The 15,834-nt window shown below is 43.3% G+C and overlaps 1 protein-coding gene across 2 annotated transcripts in view; it reads right to left on the reverse strand.

The window, feature by feature from the left end:
• DYM (dymeclin) overlaps positions 1-15,834 on the reverse strand; it is a 1,345,000-nt gene that overhangs the window by 581,397 nt on the left and 747,769 nt on the right. For both annotated transcript variants that reach the window (XM_078674786.1, XM_078674785.1), the window contains exon 10: positions 4,703-4,881. In XM_078674786.1, the coding sequence (XP_078530912.1) occupies positions 4,703-4,881 (179 nt within the window). The remainder of the gene's footprint in view (positions 1-4,702; positions 4,882-15,834) is intronic.

A 15,834-nucleotide genomic window follows, 5' to 3' on the forward strand; every position in this document is an offset into this window, starting at 1 on the left:
TTCAAATAAATACATACAAGTAAAGGTCCAACATATGACGGAAGGTAGGACAGTTGCATCAGCATTTTGACCTAAACTTAATTTCAAAGTAAAGTTAGTTTTGCATCCGATTCTTTAACATAGTAATAGGAACGTAGTAACTATAGCAGCTCCCACACCACCTCACTTTTACAACAAAAAACATTCTATTTCAATCTGTTTTCTTTGACTTCCAATTACCAAGGGCTCTAATCAACATATTTCTTTTTACTCATCTAATAAAGCACAAAAGTTCTCTACTTATTGAAAAAATTTACCATTTGTGGTACTTGTTTGATTAATAATAATTCATTACTTATTTGCTTGCTTTAGTGGAGTACTGAAAAACGTGCACTAGGCAAACTACATTAACATAGCTTCCTATATAATCTTTAAAGTAATATCAGTTTGGCTGTTTCCTCTTGTGACGCTTCAAACTAGCGACCGTTTAGGTAGTTGATGACACTTTGACTATGCTAGATGGATGGGATGCCTGCTTTCTGGTCTACTCGTGGCCACTTAGGGTGTTATATCAAACACACAAAAGGTGATGGGAGGGTGCTAGCAATAAGTCTAACAACTGGCAATCATCGGGGTAGCAGGGTATACCACACGCGGGTACTTTGCTCACTTTGTCACTGGAACCAAGCTACACTGGACTGGAGAGCCCTTATCAGGATGAAACCGATCCTGGGTTGCTTGGGTTCTGGTTCAGACCTGTCTTGGCAGTTTGCGATGGACTGTTCCCACTGGAGCAGAACTAAGCTTAATTTGCATATGGCTGGGTGAGATGGTGAGCAAACGGGAGGTCGGTTGGAATACTACCCCGAGTGAATGCCAGTGTTAGCACTTAGTACTGGCATCCGCCAATCACCTTTTATGTGTTGAACTCCGAGTGGGATACATAAAGGTTTGTATGTGCCACTTTTTCAGAATCCATGCTCCTTCATCAAATTTATTTCAGAACTCTCAAAGCACAACCAGAGACTAAATCCCTGGTGAACATTTGCTCAGCTCTTGAATCATTTTGATAGAACTACTGACCCAAAAAAGCCTGTAAAGAGAGTGCTACAATACAGGGATACAACAGTGAGCGTTATCCAAAATTTACAGGAAACAGTTTATGTTATGTTATAGGTAAAACACATAACATGCTTTGTTTTATATAGAAAGATTGAAAACCATGAATAAAGGACAGTCTATACTATGCAGGAGCTTGTCTCCTCAACATTCGTCATAGAAGGATTGACATGCTACTGCTTGGTGTTGGTAGATAGATACGTTTGCTTGATATTTCCTGTGTGTTGAACATGAACACAAAAGACAGGACTGAAATAAAAAGAAACTAAGAGATGCTCTGCCTGGTAAGTCGGCTTGGTGGTCTTTAGAGCAGACCACTACCAACTGACCTTAAGTTTGCGTTGTTGCAATGTATCTGCCTCTTCAGTAACTTAGTTCATGTGCAACTAATGGTGGGTTTGGCAGATGGGACTTCAGAGTGTGGATAGGGATTTGTTGAAAGAAGCTGGAATGTTATGCAAGAGGTTAAAGTGTGCATACCTAGTAACATGGAACAGAATGGTGCGGAGCATGTTGACAACTGTTTCTACCCACATGGACTGTCCAATTGCAGAGTCATTTTCAGGGCCAGTAAGTGGTAAGATGACTTTTAAGGACACTGGGATACTGCAGGTGAAGCCGCTCCCTTTTCTCAGGGCCATAATATTTTTCTTAAAAACAAGGGACTAAACAAATATGACTTTTCTCAACCCATTCCATTGCTGAGGTGACAATTAATTCTAAATCGTGTTTAAAGCTTTATAAACCTTTCATGATCAGCAAAGTGTTATCTCAGTTTCTGGATTCATGATGCTACACATGACATGATCCTAACTAATAACCCAGTACCCGATTTGATAGATCTGATATGTATGATTATTAATATATGAGCATCAATAGAAGTTCTGATTTTTCAGGCATTCCCTATGGTGTGAGGACTTCAAGAACACCACTGATGCAGATCAGGATGTCTTTGCCCTTGTTACACAGGACGGCTCGACACGTAGAACAGCCAGTGGCTCATGTAGGAAAGCTTGCTTGTATTCTGATCGTGATACATTGCACAGGCATCCGTGAGCGAGTAGATTCAGCGAGCAATGGAGCGAATGAAAGAGATGGGCGACAAGCAAGGTCTACTGTCGGGGAAACCAACATTGGCCATTGGCCGGTATCTCCAATGCCAGCATTGTGTGAACTCTTTAAATACTCTCCGGTATCAGAATGCAACCAGGGAAACAATGAAATGTTTTTTACTAAACTTCATTTTCAAAACTGAAATATTATTTTAGCTAAATGCGTATATTTTAATAAACCTTTCAATATAGGCATATATTATAATTGCCTTTCTGAGAATATAATCTATTGTTTTGAAAAGTGAGATGGGTGCCTTCCCTACAGGGTATAAACTACAGTATATTACGTCAATCTGACTGTCTGCGTGGTGATCTCATTTTCTATTATCTTAAACTATTCACCTTTTTCTAGTGTTGGATTTGTCATTTTTATGCGCTCATGGCTGAATGTAGCATTTCTGACATTTTTATTGTCCATGGCAGATGGTGATTTTTTTTTAACTGGCTACTTTTAAAAAATATATATTCTTATCGCGGGATGATTCAGGTGTCAGAGAAAAACATTGGCTCAAATTCATATATTGAACCTTCTGAGATAGCCTAACTCACAAAGGTGTCAGTGCGTGTGATAGTTTAGTGAACCCTAGGATTACGTGCCAGAGATCGCACATCCCCACAAGGTATAGATATAAAGATATACACTGGAAATAAGTAAAATATCGTTAATTACAAGTGACGGGAAAACTAAAACACTACATTATAGATGTCTTATTAGGTTAATGGCAGAACAAGTTAACTTACGCCTTGTAAATAGCACCCCGTAAAAAGAAAGTCCACACTGAAATCAGCTGTCTGTAGAATAACAATTATAGAGGACAGTCCAAAGTATTTATTTATTTATATAAAGTTTTGTATAGCGTGAACTAGACCCCGAAGGGTATCAGTGCGCTTCACAGTAGAGGGGGGAGGAAACAAAGTAAGGTGACGTTGAAGAGAGGGTTAGGGACGCTAGCATGCTGAGCTAAACAAAATTGTACATAGATGCGAGCAAAATGTTACATAATAAGGTAGGCAGAGAAACATAGACATTACAATTGGAAGGAGAAAAAAAAACATTTCACAGACAGGCCATGATCCATGTATTCTACGTTCTCTATTTCTTTTTATAATGGTTCATTTTGTGACTGGAGCCTTGTAATGTGGCGTGACAGCATGTTTTAAAACACTTGCAGCTTCGCTGAATTGGAGGGCTGGTCAACCAGCTTCAGAATCCTTAGGATGTCTGAACTTTGAAAATATGTGGTTGTGTAATGTTTCCCTATAACAGAGGAGTGGAGATCTGTGAGAAAAGGAGAGGTACTTCGAAGGAGCATTATGGTCTACAACTGTATTCAAAATCCATGTGTGCACTTAGGAAAATAAACATGTGGTGTCACTTTCCCTACAGAAACCCTTCTGTGTGGTGTGAAGAGGTCAATTTTATACTTCAATGAGAAATGAAAAATAGCAACGTATCACGTGCTCTGCTAACCAGCCAACCAGGCAAGGAGAGGGTGGTTTGCCTTTCACCACTCGAATCCTTAGGTTGTATAGGTTTAGAAAATATACACATTTCCTTCCTTTGTAGGCCTGGGCTTGATGCCTGCCAAAAGGCACTGGTATGCGCTAATATTTCTTTACTCATTCAGCACACCACAAATCCTGTATTTGGTATAGCCATACTCGGGACATTCGGAATAACATTTACTTGGCTAGTGTTCTAGGATTTATGTCAGTCCGTTTGAAAATACAACACGATATTGAATACTTTAACTACAAAAAGAAATCTGCAGATGTTAATCATATTTTGAGGGTGAAATATAATAAGAATGCGGAGGTTCCACCAATAAACATTCATGATTGTGCAGCAAGACAAAAAGGTACATGTGGCTGAAGACTCGAACACCGATTTTTTTTTTAAAAAACCTCTAGAAATAAAAACACTTGCACAGGGGTAAGCAAGCAACCATTAGTGAAGGGGCTAAAATTTGGTGCCTAGGTTTGTCTGGACAATATTCTGGATTTTTTTCCAATTGTGTTCAATGTTAATATTGAAGTCAATTGATAAATCGTAAGGAGTAGCAGATGTGACATTATGCGCCCCACTGACAATATCACAAGATTGACCTATTGTCCCACAGTTGTCCTCCAACAACCTACAATGTGCTGTTGGCAGTGAGGAGATTGACAAGCTACAGCTATTAATGATTTGCTTCTCTTCTGTTCCTTCCTTTGTGAAGGCAGGGGTTACAAGGGCAACGCCAAGGGTATCAACTACTATCTGACTGCCACTACGGTTATATGGGGCACACCCTTAGAAGTACCTTCACATTAGTCCCCTTAGCTTTGAGATGTGGCCAGCCTAATAGGTTGAAAATAAAAGAAACCTGAGCTGGGTTCTCTAAAGCACACGGTAGCCTACATGTAAGGTGCAAGCTAAAATGTTCCAAACTTTATCGAATAGCAATTCTGCAATGAACACAGGGAAATCACAAGTTCTGTCTTGTGCTTACCAGATTTTCCATATCTGTGCGCGCCAGCATGTATGTCCTGACATTACTATTCTGATGTAGTAATGTGTACAGCAGGAGGGTGGCTTGATCAGACTTCTGCTGTTCATAAAGTGCAGTGTACAAGCTGTTGAAATTGATCTGAAATGCATGAGGATTGGGAGAGGGAAGGGCAGAACTATCTGAAAAACAAAAATCAGAGCATTCACCACATACAGATTCAAAAATAGATCATCACAGCTTCTTATAAATTGCTATAGGGGTGACATATTTCACTATTACCCATTTAAGAGAAACTCCCTTTAATTGACCAATGCAAAAGGTCGAAACTCTAATCTCTAACATTTTACTACAAGACCAGCATTAGACACACTCACTTGACAAAATAACAAATTATATTGTGAAGATGTCCTCAATATGACCGCCTCTTATGCATCCAAATCACCTGCAAGCTCCAGCAGTGTGAACAGAAAGATCTAGAAACAGCAGGTTACTTACCTGTAATTATGGAGTACTCCTCATTCACTGACTGGCTTGCACATTTAGAGTAAAGGTAACCAAATTTGTGCATTTTTCATCTGCTCACACATGTCAACTCCTTTACTTTTCTAGGTAAATAAAGATGTGTTAACTATATATTTGTTATTCATATGTGTTTTATCTGCCTGTTTATCATAGGAATTTTAGTTTAGCAATTTGTTTACTATAAAATAAAATTCTTACATCCATTCATTACGAAAAAATCTTGCATTTATTAGAAGCTTGGCTAATCAGTTTGCAGAAGGAGATATATTCACATCACTAAGAGACTGAAAATAAGATAGTTCGTCTAGAGTTGCAGTACACAGCAGTGAATAGGTAACGAACTTCAAACCGGACTGAAACCGACTGATCCTAGAAAATTATTTAATATCCCCGCTCCTCAGTCCTGAAACGAGTGCTAGTAGCAGTGTAACCACCAGTATTAAGCACTATATAAGACATCTCTTAAACAGAAAAGGGGGGTCGTTCGTTCAGAATGGAAGCACAGAGGCGCTTCAATGTTTGTGATGTGCTACATAAATCTTAGAGCGACGCCCCTCTTATATTTGTCAACGATTTCAGGTATCACATTTTCACATTGTTAGGGAAGCAATGAACAAGCTGATGAAGAGAGTATTGGTGTTATGGGGTAAAAATCAATATTGCCTGTTACATTATATGAACACGTTTATGGGTGCAGCAACTTGGGTAAAATGCCTTTTTGTTACTATATTTCTATTCAATACTTTCTCTGAAGATGTTATTTCCATAGCTCACCATAACCTTCACCCTTCACTCATATGCAGACAACACCTGAAAGTCTGCATCTCGCAAGACATATTTGACAAGCCTTCAAAAGGCCTTTATGATCTGGAAGAGTAGCCTGGAAGAAGCATGCTCTGGGGAAATAGATCGAATGAAAAGTCCTGCCTTGATTCCCATCACTTCCTCAACGCATGATCTAACAAATTACAGGTGCACATTTATCACAACTACTCCACAATGGCTGCAACTGTCACTAAATGGGACAACATACATCACAGATGGCTTGGGAACACACCACTATGCAGCATTGTTCTTTAATGAAAGTCTGTCTCAAAATTCAAGGTGTGTCCCATTTAACAGCAATATCTCCATTTACCATGAATGTCGACCTATCTCGCCATTGAAACTTTTTTCGGACTGTAATGCAACAAAGCCTAAAAGGTGAAAAAGTTAATACTCAGTATAAGCAATGTTACGAAAGAGAATATTTTCTATTGGGAAAGTAACAATACAGTCTTACAAACACTGCGTTTATACAAATGCTAATTTTGATGTATTTCACTACGTATGTACTGTCATCATTAATTGCCAAACAATGTATGAAAACAAAATGTGGGGTGGTTGGAGCTACAGACCAAATTCTTAAAGTGGCTGCACAGGATGTTATATCACTGGTTTTCAGCCAGAACCGATTTTGAAAGAAGCCAAACCGAGAGCTTCATTTTCATCCTCCATCTTCACAGGATGTGACGCCACTTCATGCCTTCTCCTTCCTACAAGCAATTCTTAGGGGCATCCCATCATCTGGGGGTCCCCATCAAAGGGTGAAGACAGACAAGGGCATTGTCTATTTGGGCCTTTTAGGGTCAGGAAGAGCCTTGAGCCAGATCCGGTTCCACTGAAACTTACGAGCTAAGGTAACATGTACCTCACCCAGCGCACCATACTGCCAACCCCCACAACCAGATCTATCTAGAAGGTCCAGACATTCGCAGAGTATTTGCACAACACTTACACCTAACCTGCTACACATCCCACTAACTACCATACACCCTCAAACACATTCCATCACATGCTCATTAATGCTCACTCTGCAAGTACTCCACCCAACAGACACCGCACCTATAACAAGATTGACACCCTCCTCATCACAGAAATATGGTTCACCAGCACATCTTTGCAAATCCGAGACACACTTATTCCCACAGGGTACAGCATCCATTGTGTAGACAGATCACATAAAACTAGAAGTCTTCTGTGCTAGCATCAAAGGCAAGCAAGTAACACTCAACTTCATGGACCGACTGACCTGCCATTTTCCACTCTCTGCAACTCAAATAGCCATCTTCCATCTCAACTACAGTCCTCCGGGCAGAATAAGGACTTCACTGATGAATTCTCAGGCTTCTTTACCACCTGGTCCATCTAACATGCCCACATCACCATCTTGGGTGACTTCAAGCTCTGAGACAACAAACGGTAAAAAGAAAAACATTGGACACCCTCTTCAACACCATGGATACAATGGACGTGGTGCAGCATGCCACAAAATCAACACACTCCAAAGGCCACAACCTCAACCTGGTCTTCTCAACATAACCAGCAATGCAATATAAACCACCGAGACTGGATCGACCAATTTGCCATCTCTATCTCCCTAACCAAGGTTAACACAAAATACCAAACCATCAGATCCTTCAAAGGACTTCTCCATAGGCAACCTAATGCTTAAATTCATCTCTCAAAGAATTAACTCATGTATGATGCCAACTTCTTTCTAAGCAACTTCGAAAACTTTTCGGAAAGCTATCTGAACATTTACACCCCAAATATAACATGCATGTTCAAATAAAAACCTTGAGCACCTTTGCACTCTAAAGACCTTGCTGGGGTGACAATAAACAATCCATCCGCAGACAGGAAAGAATATGGATTTAAAACAGAACCTCAGGGGAACCCTTGACACTAAAGTCCCAACGCACAACACGCAGACAGCTTATCACATCAGCCAAAGCAAAGTACTACACCAATACCATCAATGGAGGAACCAACAGAAGCAGAATATGTTCAGACATCAACCACTGTATCAAATCCTTGCTTGACCCACCTATTTCTCACTCCACAGAGTAGTAGAATGCCATCAAACTCTCCTTCAGTAAAAAATAAAGAAAATCCAACAACACATCAACAACACTAAGCCAGCTATCCGTTCCTGTGGTATCTGCAATGGTCAGCCATCAGAACACAGATATTGCTGACACACTCACCTTTTTCAAAGTCATTGGTTGAGGAGACGTCATCTTGCTATTGACCTTTATCAATCGTCTCTGGGGCGCTCTCTTACCCTCACTCAAGGTATCATTCTAGATGCTCTCAAAACAGTCAAGATACTCCCACTCCCAAAGAAACCTACACAAGACCTGTCCAACTTCCGGCCCATCACTCACCTACCATTCATTGGAAAATCAGTCTATGGCTGCTCACTGCCAAGATCACATCAATGCTAACCATCTTCTACTAGTTGTCTGGCTTGAGACCAGGCTTCAGCACAGAAAGTACTACCATATACATTGCAGATAATGCTGTCTTGACCACAGATGAAAATGACCCGCCTCCTGATAATGCTGGATTTTTAAGCCTCCTCCAACACAGTCAACCGTGCCAACCTCATACACACCCTCGATTCTTGAATTGGATTCTTTGGAAATGTCCTTCACTGGTTCCCCTCCTACCTTTCCAACCAACAAGTTTGTTTGCATGGGCACCTCCAAGTCACAGAATATCCCTATGGAGTCCACAGAGTTCCACAGTGTCTCATGTCTTCTTCAATCTTTACATAGAGCTGCTTGGTGCTCTACCCATAGGTACCAGCAGATTCACCAATATGCTAATACTACAAAATGAAAGTCTCCTCTTCTTCAGACATCCAAAGTCTAAAACACTGATAGACATCATCTAGACCGGGACATCCGGCCCCTTTCAGGAAGCTCAACCCACCAAGACAGAATTCCAATTTTTTCCAAGATCAACAAACAAGATTCAGTACAAGCCTGGCTCAATTACATGAAACTGAATGACTTGAAAACCCAACTTTCACCCAATGCTAATACACTTTGATTCACCCTGGACACCAAACTCGCCCTCAAGGAACACGCTGCCAAAAACCAAAGACTCTCTCTTCTAAAGTAAGTCAAATTATTTAGTTTCTTCCCAAAAGCAACTTCAGAACTGCGGTTCAAGCCCTCATACTCTTGCATGGTAATGCCATGCTCTGTGGCCTCCAAGGCTGAATACTGGCACTCATTAGGGCCATCCTACACACCTCAGCACACCTTAGCCGGAGCCTGAACAAATATGATTACATAGCTGATAAAACTCCACTAGCTCCTCCTACTGGTCTGGTCTGCATGATTATCAAAACCAGTTGCATCATTTACAAAAGCCATCAAGACCAGCACCCGCGGTAATCTTGTAGACAAGTTCACCATCTCTGATGGTTTTTGGCACACCCACAGCTAGGACATCCATCAGAATGCAGAGTAGGAAGTATAAAAAATAAAAAACAAGGCAGCAGGCCTTTTCATCTATGTGCCCAGGAATCAGAAACAACATCCTATATCAATTACAACTACCACAACGCTGCTCCAATCTATGAAAGAGCTGGAGACTGACCTCTTTAAAGAACACTACATCACAATGCATGAACCATCCACGGCCCATCTTCCTCTCCTATTACTTATTGACTTTTATCCTGGTCTTTGACCATGTACAGAGCTTTGCTATCGTTTGATTAGACTTGCGATATATATATATATATATATATATATATATATATATATATATATATATATATCTCAGAAGGAGAAAGTTGCATGAGTTACACCTAGCAGCAACTGAGCCTTTTAAGGGCAGGACACAAGCTGGCGGAGATAAGCTATAGTCCTTTACCTGGCTGTCTCTCAATGAGGGATGCAGCTTCTGTTATGGATTCTTGTTTGCAGATTAGTTAGGGACCCAGGCGAGCTTCAATACATTATGTGTAATAGTGTATGTCAACAGATAGACAAGCAAAAGACTATGCAAGAGGCACAAGAGGAACTACTTCAAGGCCATTAAGAAAACCAAAATGCCTAACTTGACAAACAAATTAATGGCGCCAAAAATGAAACTTGTGCGAGTGTTCACATTTACTAGAAGATCTATCCGGAAGCCTTGAATATCCCTTCTTTGACAAGTCAGAATTGCGAAGTCCACCTGTAGTTCTTCTAATCAAACATTAATCAAAATCTGTAACTTCCTTTCTAGTACTCATGTGCTTAACTCATGTGACGTCTTAGCGTATCTATGTTGGACTCAAGGATTATACATTTTGTTCCCTATAGTCACAACACAGGAGCTTTAAAAAGCTAAGCAGAACAACCACCAACTTATGAAAAACTACATTTTCCCCAAGAGGAAAGTAGGTCACAACAGTAATACATCCACCAATAAAGAATCACAGTCGATGTTTACACTGCCCTCTGACTCATGCCACCTCCTCTATTCTTCATGTGAGCACTCTCCTAGCACGGTATTGTAAGTGCTGGATCACTCCTGCTTCTGATCACCTCCTACCAACATCTAAACTGCAACAGATGTAATTTACAGCCAAAGAAGAACATTTCATACTCTCCAGTAATCCAACCTACACAAATTCCAGAATAAAGGACATTAACAAACCACATTATGTGAATTGAATACATGAGAGGAAACTATACTTACACCTTATATTATCTCTTCTGCACATGTGGATGGGTAACTGAAGTAAAGTCTGAAGCAGTCTCCAGGTCCTTAATAGAACTGAAACTTTCCGACAAAAGCTAGACAACTTTATATTCCATGTAAAGACTGGAGGTAAGGATTTTGCAGGTTCGATGTGTGCTCATCAGCAGAAAAGACATTCCTAGCATCGACTTAAAATGAAGCCTATTTAAAGTGGAGTAATCCCCCATGATTTTAAAATAATTGAAACCTTCAATCATGAAAGACAGGAAAGCTTACATACAGTGTTCTATCTAATCCTTCCACCCAAAGATCTTACAGAGGAGCACCAAAGACTGGTCCAAGGAGTAAAAGCTTCCAGAACTGTGTGCATAAAGCAACTCTTTCCATCTCTTTAGGCAGATCTTACAATTGTGATCAACTCATCCTTATTGCAGAGCTGTACCAGGCCCCTTGAAACAAGCAGCTATTAGACCACTGCTACAAAAACAGGCCCAAAACAGGTCCAAACATCTTTACTGGCCAATTTACAACCTCTCTTACCCCAGTAGCCTCTTGGAAAGGAAGGATAAAGGCTACTTCAATAACAGAACGCAATAAATCTTATCTTTCATGACCAACATGGGTTCAGGCCAGCAAGGGGCAGTAAAATTGCACCGGTCAACACACAGCAAGAAACAAAGAAATTGCCCTAGTCCGCATCAGAGAAGCTTGTGACCACTAAGAGTAACTGGTACACAGCAACTCACACTCCAAACTGCACTAATACTAAATAAAGATTGGTGACCCATGCTAATTATAGGTTAGTCCATCTCACCTGGATGATTGGGATAGCCTTTTCTGTATCAAGAAGGGAAACTGACTCAATGTTCACATATCTACAACTTACACTTTTTACCTATCAAAACTTCCTATGTTGTTTTCCATCAGACAAAGAAGGACCAAGCCGCAAAAAGGGAGAGCTTGAGGCACCTCAAAACCTCCCACATGGGATTTATCCTACCTCTCCTCATTAGATATTCTCCTCAGAACCACCAAGTAATTTCTGCTACTCATCAGTTTCACATAGCAGGGGAGAAACACCATCCTCATATATACTATCTAGCTCTCCGATATCTTTTTAGAGATGTGTGTGTGCGATAGGCTAATGACCCAGAAGTCCCCTACATACTGTTAGTGTACTTATTTAAAAGAGCTTCTGAAATCCTATAGCATATCCTCTTCTGTGGCTGTGTATCAGTACAGAGCCTTTTTCATATAAACCGTGTAAGGCCTTGAGGGGTGGCGGGGAAAGTGCCCCCGGGGGCACTATGTTCGGCTCTATGGACAAATTCCTGACTAGGGTGGCGGCTGTCATCGACAATGAACTCGCCATATCAGAACGGCGCCTTTCTTTTGACTTTCCTCCCTCTAAAAGCCCATCTCCAGCAATAGTGTTGTCCTCACAAAACTCTATTTCCCCTGCACTCTTGCCTGGGGACCTACCTGGGGATTCTTACATTGCACCATTAGAGGGTGGTATAGAAGGGGTAGAAAGCTCACAGACTGGTAACCACGGTACTAGCCCTTGTGCCGTGCTTATAGATCCATGCACTGAGTTTTCCATAGCATGCCCCCCTGGCATTCAGTCCCAACACTGCCCTGAGGTTTCTGCTCTTGACCTACAACCTCCGCCTAAAACTCGACCTAACCAGGAGCTTAACAAAAGGAAGGGGAAAAGGGCAATTTACACTCGAAAGGGCTGTCCATCCAAGATTACTAACCATTCCAGGTACCCGCCCCAGAGGGGTCCTTCCCCCCCGGGTGCCGCAGGACCTGTATCTTCAGGGACACCTATCTGCGCTCCAACTGTTATTGATACAGTACTACCTTCCCTGCTGGCCCCATCAACGCCTGACCTGGCCAATGTGGGTCCCTCCCTGGAGTCGATCGAGAAGCTGGTCAAGTCTCTTTTGTTGCCACTTATAGACCAGGTCAAGAGGTTGGGGGATAGGCTTGACTGCTTTGAACAGGTTACCAGGGATAATTTTTTTGCCCTGAAAACCCTGTTCAAGCTTCAGCCAAAGCTCAGTGAGGATAGGACAGATAGGATAGATAAGACCAATAGGATAGAGGTTCCAGTGAGACCCCCCTCGGGAGATCAGCTGACGCAGCCGCCCAAGCGACCAGCCCCTGGGAATACTATCTTGGCTGCTCCTAAGGATGGTCCTAGGCAGATAAAGCCGAATGCTTCCACTCATGCTGCTCAAGTGCATGCTACCCCTCCCCCAGTAGTAACAACCCCGGTGCCTATTCAGGGCCCAAGGCAACATCAGAAGGGAGGGACGGGCCCTACTTCGCAACCTGGGGCCGTTTCATCTGCTACAACTGGTGGTGTAGCATCAACTCCTAAGGTTACATCTATCCCCGTCCCACCTATAAACCCTTCTCCTTTAGGTCCTCCTCAGAATAGTAGACGAAAGTGCCCCCCAGTTAACCTCCCCCCTGAGTGTCACCCGTATGTTGTTATTCTTACCAAAGTCCCCCCTATTAGGAGTACCCAGCGGGAAAACCATCAGGCACTTAAGAATAAGGTCATCCACTGGCTGAAAGCCAACAGGCCCTTGCCTTCGGGAGTGGATGGTATTATTCTTGGTGTACGCAGGGTGGGATGGATTGGAAACGGGAAAAAATCGCTTGAAGGGGATTGCGTGGTGGTAAATTTCCAAGATGCTAGGGTCGCCCATCTGATATGCTCTCAAGGTCAACCCACGGTTGGAACGGGTATCGACATAGTCGACTTGACATTCTTTTACCCACGGTCCATTATGACCACTCCCACCTTCCACCTTGGACAACCCACCTATATCAGCAGTCCTGGGGGCCTATTCTCTGTGGAGAACACTTCCCACGGCCTTACTACCCCGGGAGTTTTCCCCCAGCGGCTATGCCTAGCTCCAGTGATACCAAACTGGGGACCCTGGAGTTGCTGACTCAGTAATGTTCCCGGGGAGGTCGCTGTGGCTTCAAGCCCTGTTGCTGAGCCAACACCTTACCTCAAAACCAATGGCTCCTCCTCCTCATCGCAAATTCAGGCTACGGCCGAGCTTGTAGAGGAGAAGGGGGAGACTGGGGCATCCGATAATCTTCTGGCTAGTCCCCCTGGTGTGGGTGCTGTGGTCTTATCACTCCCTGTCGAGGATTGTAGCATTGCGGCTGTAACGGACCCCCAGATTAGGGTTTTCAGCTGGAATGTGGCGGGCCTCGAGAGGAAGCTAGCGCTGCCGGACTGGAACGAGCTTGTGGAGCAATACTCCATATGCCTGTTCCAGGAAACCTGGAGTCGGGTGCCCCTACACAAGGCGGGCTATTCCACCCACTTTTTGCCGGCAGTACAAAGTGCAACTGGCAGGGGCCGCCCTTCGGGTGGCCTACTAATCTGGGTAGCCACAGAACTCAACTGCAGGGTGGAGGAGCGGGACACTAATTGCCCTGATCTCCTAAATATTTTGCTGAGAAATTCCCAGGGCAGAGTCATTCTAAACATTTTTAACATCTACGCCCGTGGCACTAAGGGGGGAAGAGAATCCCTAGTAATAGCTTGTCTGGAAGCCCAGCTCCGCTCATCTCCTCATAGGTCTTGTACCTTGTTGGCAGGTGACCTGAACTGCACTTTCGAGCCCCTGGACCTGGATATCCTAACAGACCAAGAGGAACATGATAATGGGTGGGGGATTCCGCCCCTCGAGCTTAGTCCTATTAAAAAGTGGACAGAAGTGGCCCTCCAGATCAACTCACTAGTTATGGAGTTTGGTCTTAGAGCTGCCAACGGCAGGACTAGGTCCGACAAAGCAGGGGCCCACACCTACAACAGGCCAGGGCATATGTCACGGATTGATTATTTTCTCCTTGACATACACCTGTGGAGCCTGGTGGAGGACATGGTAATTGTACCTTCTGTAGAGAGTGACCACAATCTCCTGTCCATCACCCTGTCCCACAGGTGTTTCAATAGCACTGTGAGTAGATCTCCTTGTAACCCCGCCCCGGACCCGTCAGTGGTTACAAACTGTGGTCGAAGGCTAAAGTGGGCGAAGCTAGCTCTTTCGGAGGAGAAAACTTCTGCGATTAGGCAGCTTCTGGTCTCAGCCCTAGTCAATCTTGATTGCCAAGAGGAAGGGCTGATGGAGGTGGCACCCAGGTTCTGTGTCATAATTCAGGCCATTAGCGACCTCTTTGTAGTTCCAGCTCACCCGAGTGGAAGGAAACCAAGCTTACGATCGGGCCAGGGCTGGTACAATCAGAAGTGTAGGGAGGCGAAGTCACTTCTCATCGAGGCAGTCAAGTCCAAATTACCGTCTAGGACTAGGGAGGCCAGGAGATACTATGCACTCTGCCAGAAAAATGCAAGGATGGAGTGGGAGGTTAATTTCTGGCAGGACCTCCTGGCTGCCAGTCGTGGGAAAGATGCCAAAGGTTTTTGGGACATGGTGGGCAAAAGGAATCGTCCTGACGACTCCCGGAGGACGTGTACCATCAACGCCCAGACTTGGTTCTCCCACTTCCAAAATCTTTATTCTGCTGTCGAAGGCCCACTTAATGATTCCTTTAAACTCCCACCCTTTACTCTAGTTCGTGACCTGGAACTTTTTTCTGCTTTGGATGTAACAAAGCAGATCAAAACCCTGGTTCCTTTGAAAGCAGCTGGTCCGGATGGCCTACCGGGGGATATCCTCCGTGCTTACCCGGAAGAATGGGGGGTACTAATCTCTGCACTCCTCAACGCAATTATGGGGGGAGGCCCTGTGCCTGACTCCTGGAGAGGTGCGGAGGTGGTCCCCATTTTCAAAAAGGGCAGTCGGGACTTACCCGGGAACTATAGGCCCATAAGCCTAATAGACTCAAGCCAGAAATTGGCTGGGAAAACCATCTTGGGGAGGATCACCCAATGGGTGGACGACAATCACATCCTGTCCGATATGCAAGCTGGGTTCCGTTCGGGTACAGGAACTATTGAACAGGTCTTTAGGCTCTTGTTATTACACTGGAAGGTGGTGGTACTGGGCAAAGGCAGTCTTTACTTGGCCTTTATTGACCTTAAGACTGCC

Source organism: Lissotriton helveticus, chromosome 2_1, assembly GCF_964261635.1.
Source record: "Lissotriton helveticus chromosome 2_1, aLisHel1.1, whole genome shotgun sequence".
In the NCBI taxonomy this organism is placed as follows: Eukaryota; Metazoa; Chordata; class Amphibia; order Caudata; family Salamandridae; genus Lissotriton; species Lissotriton helveticus.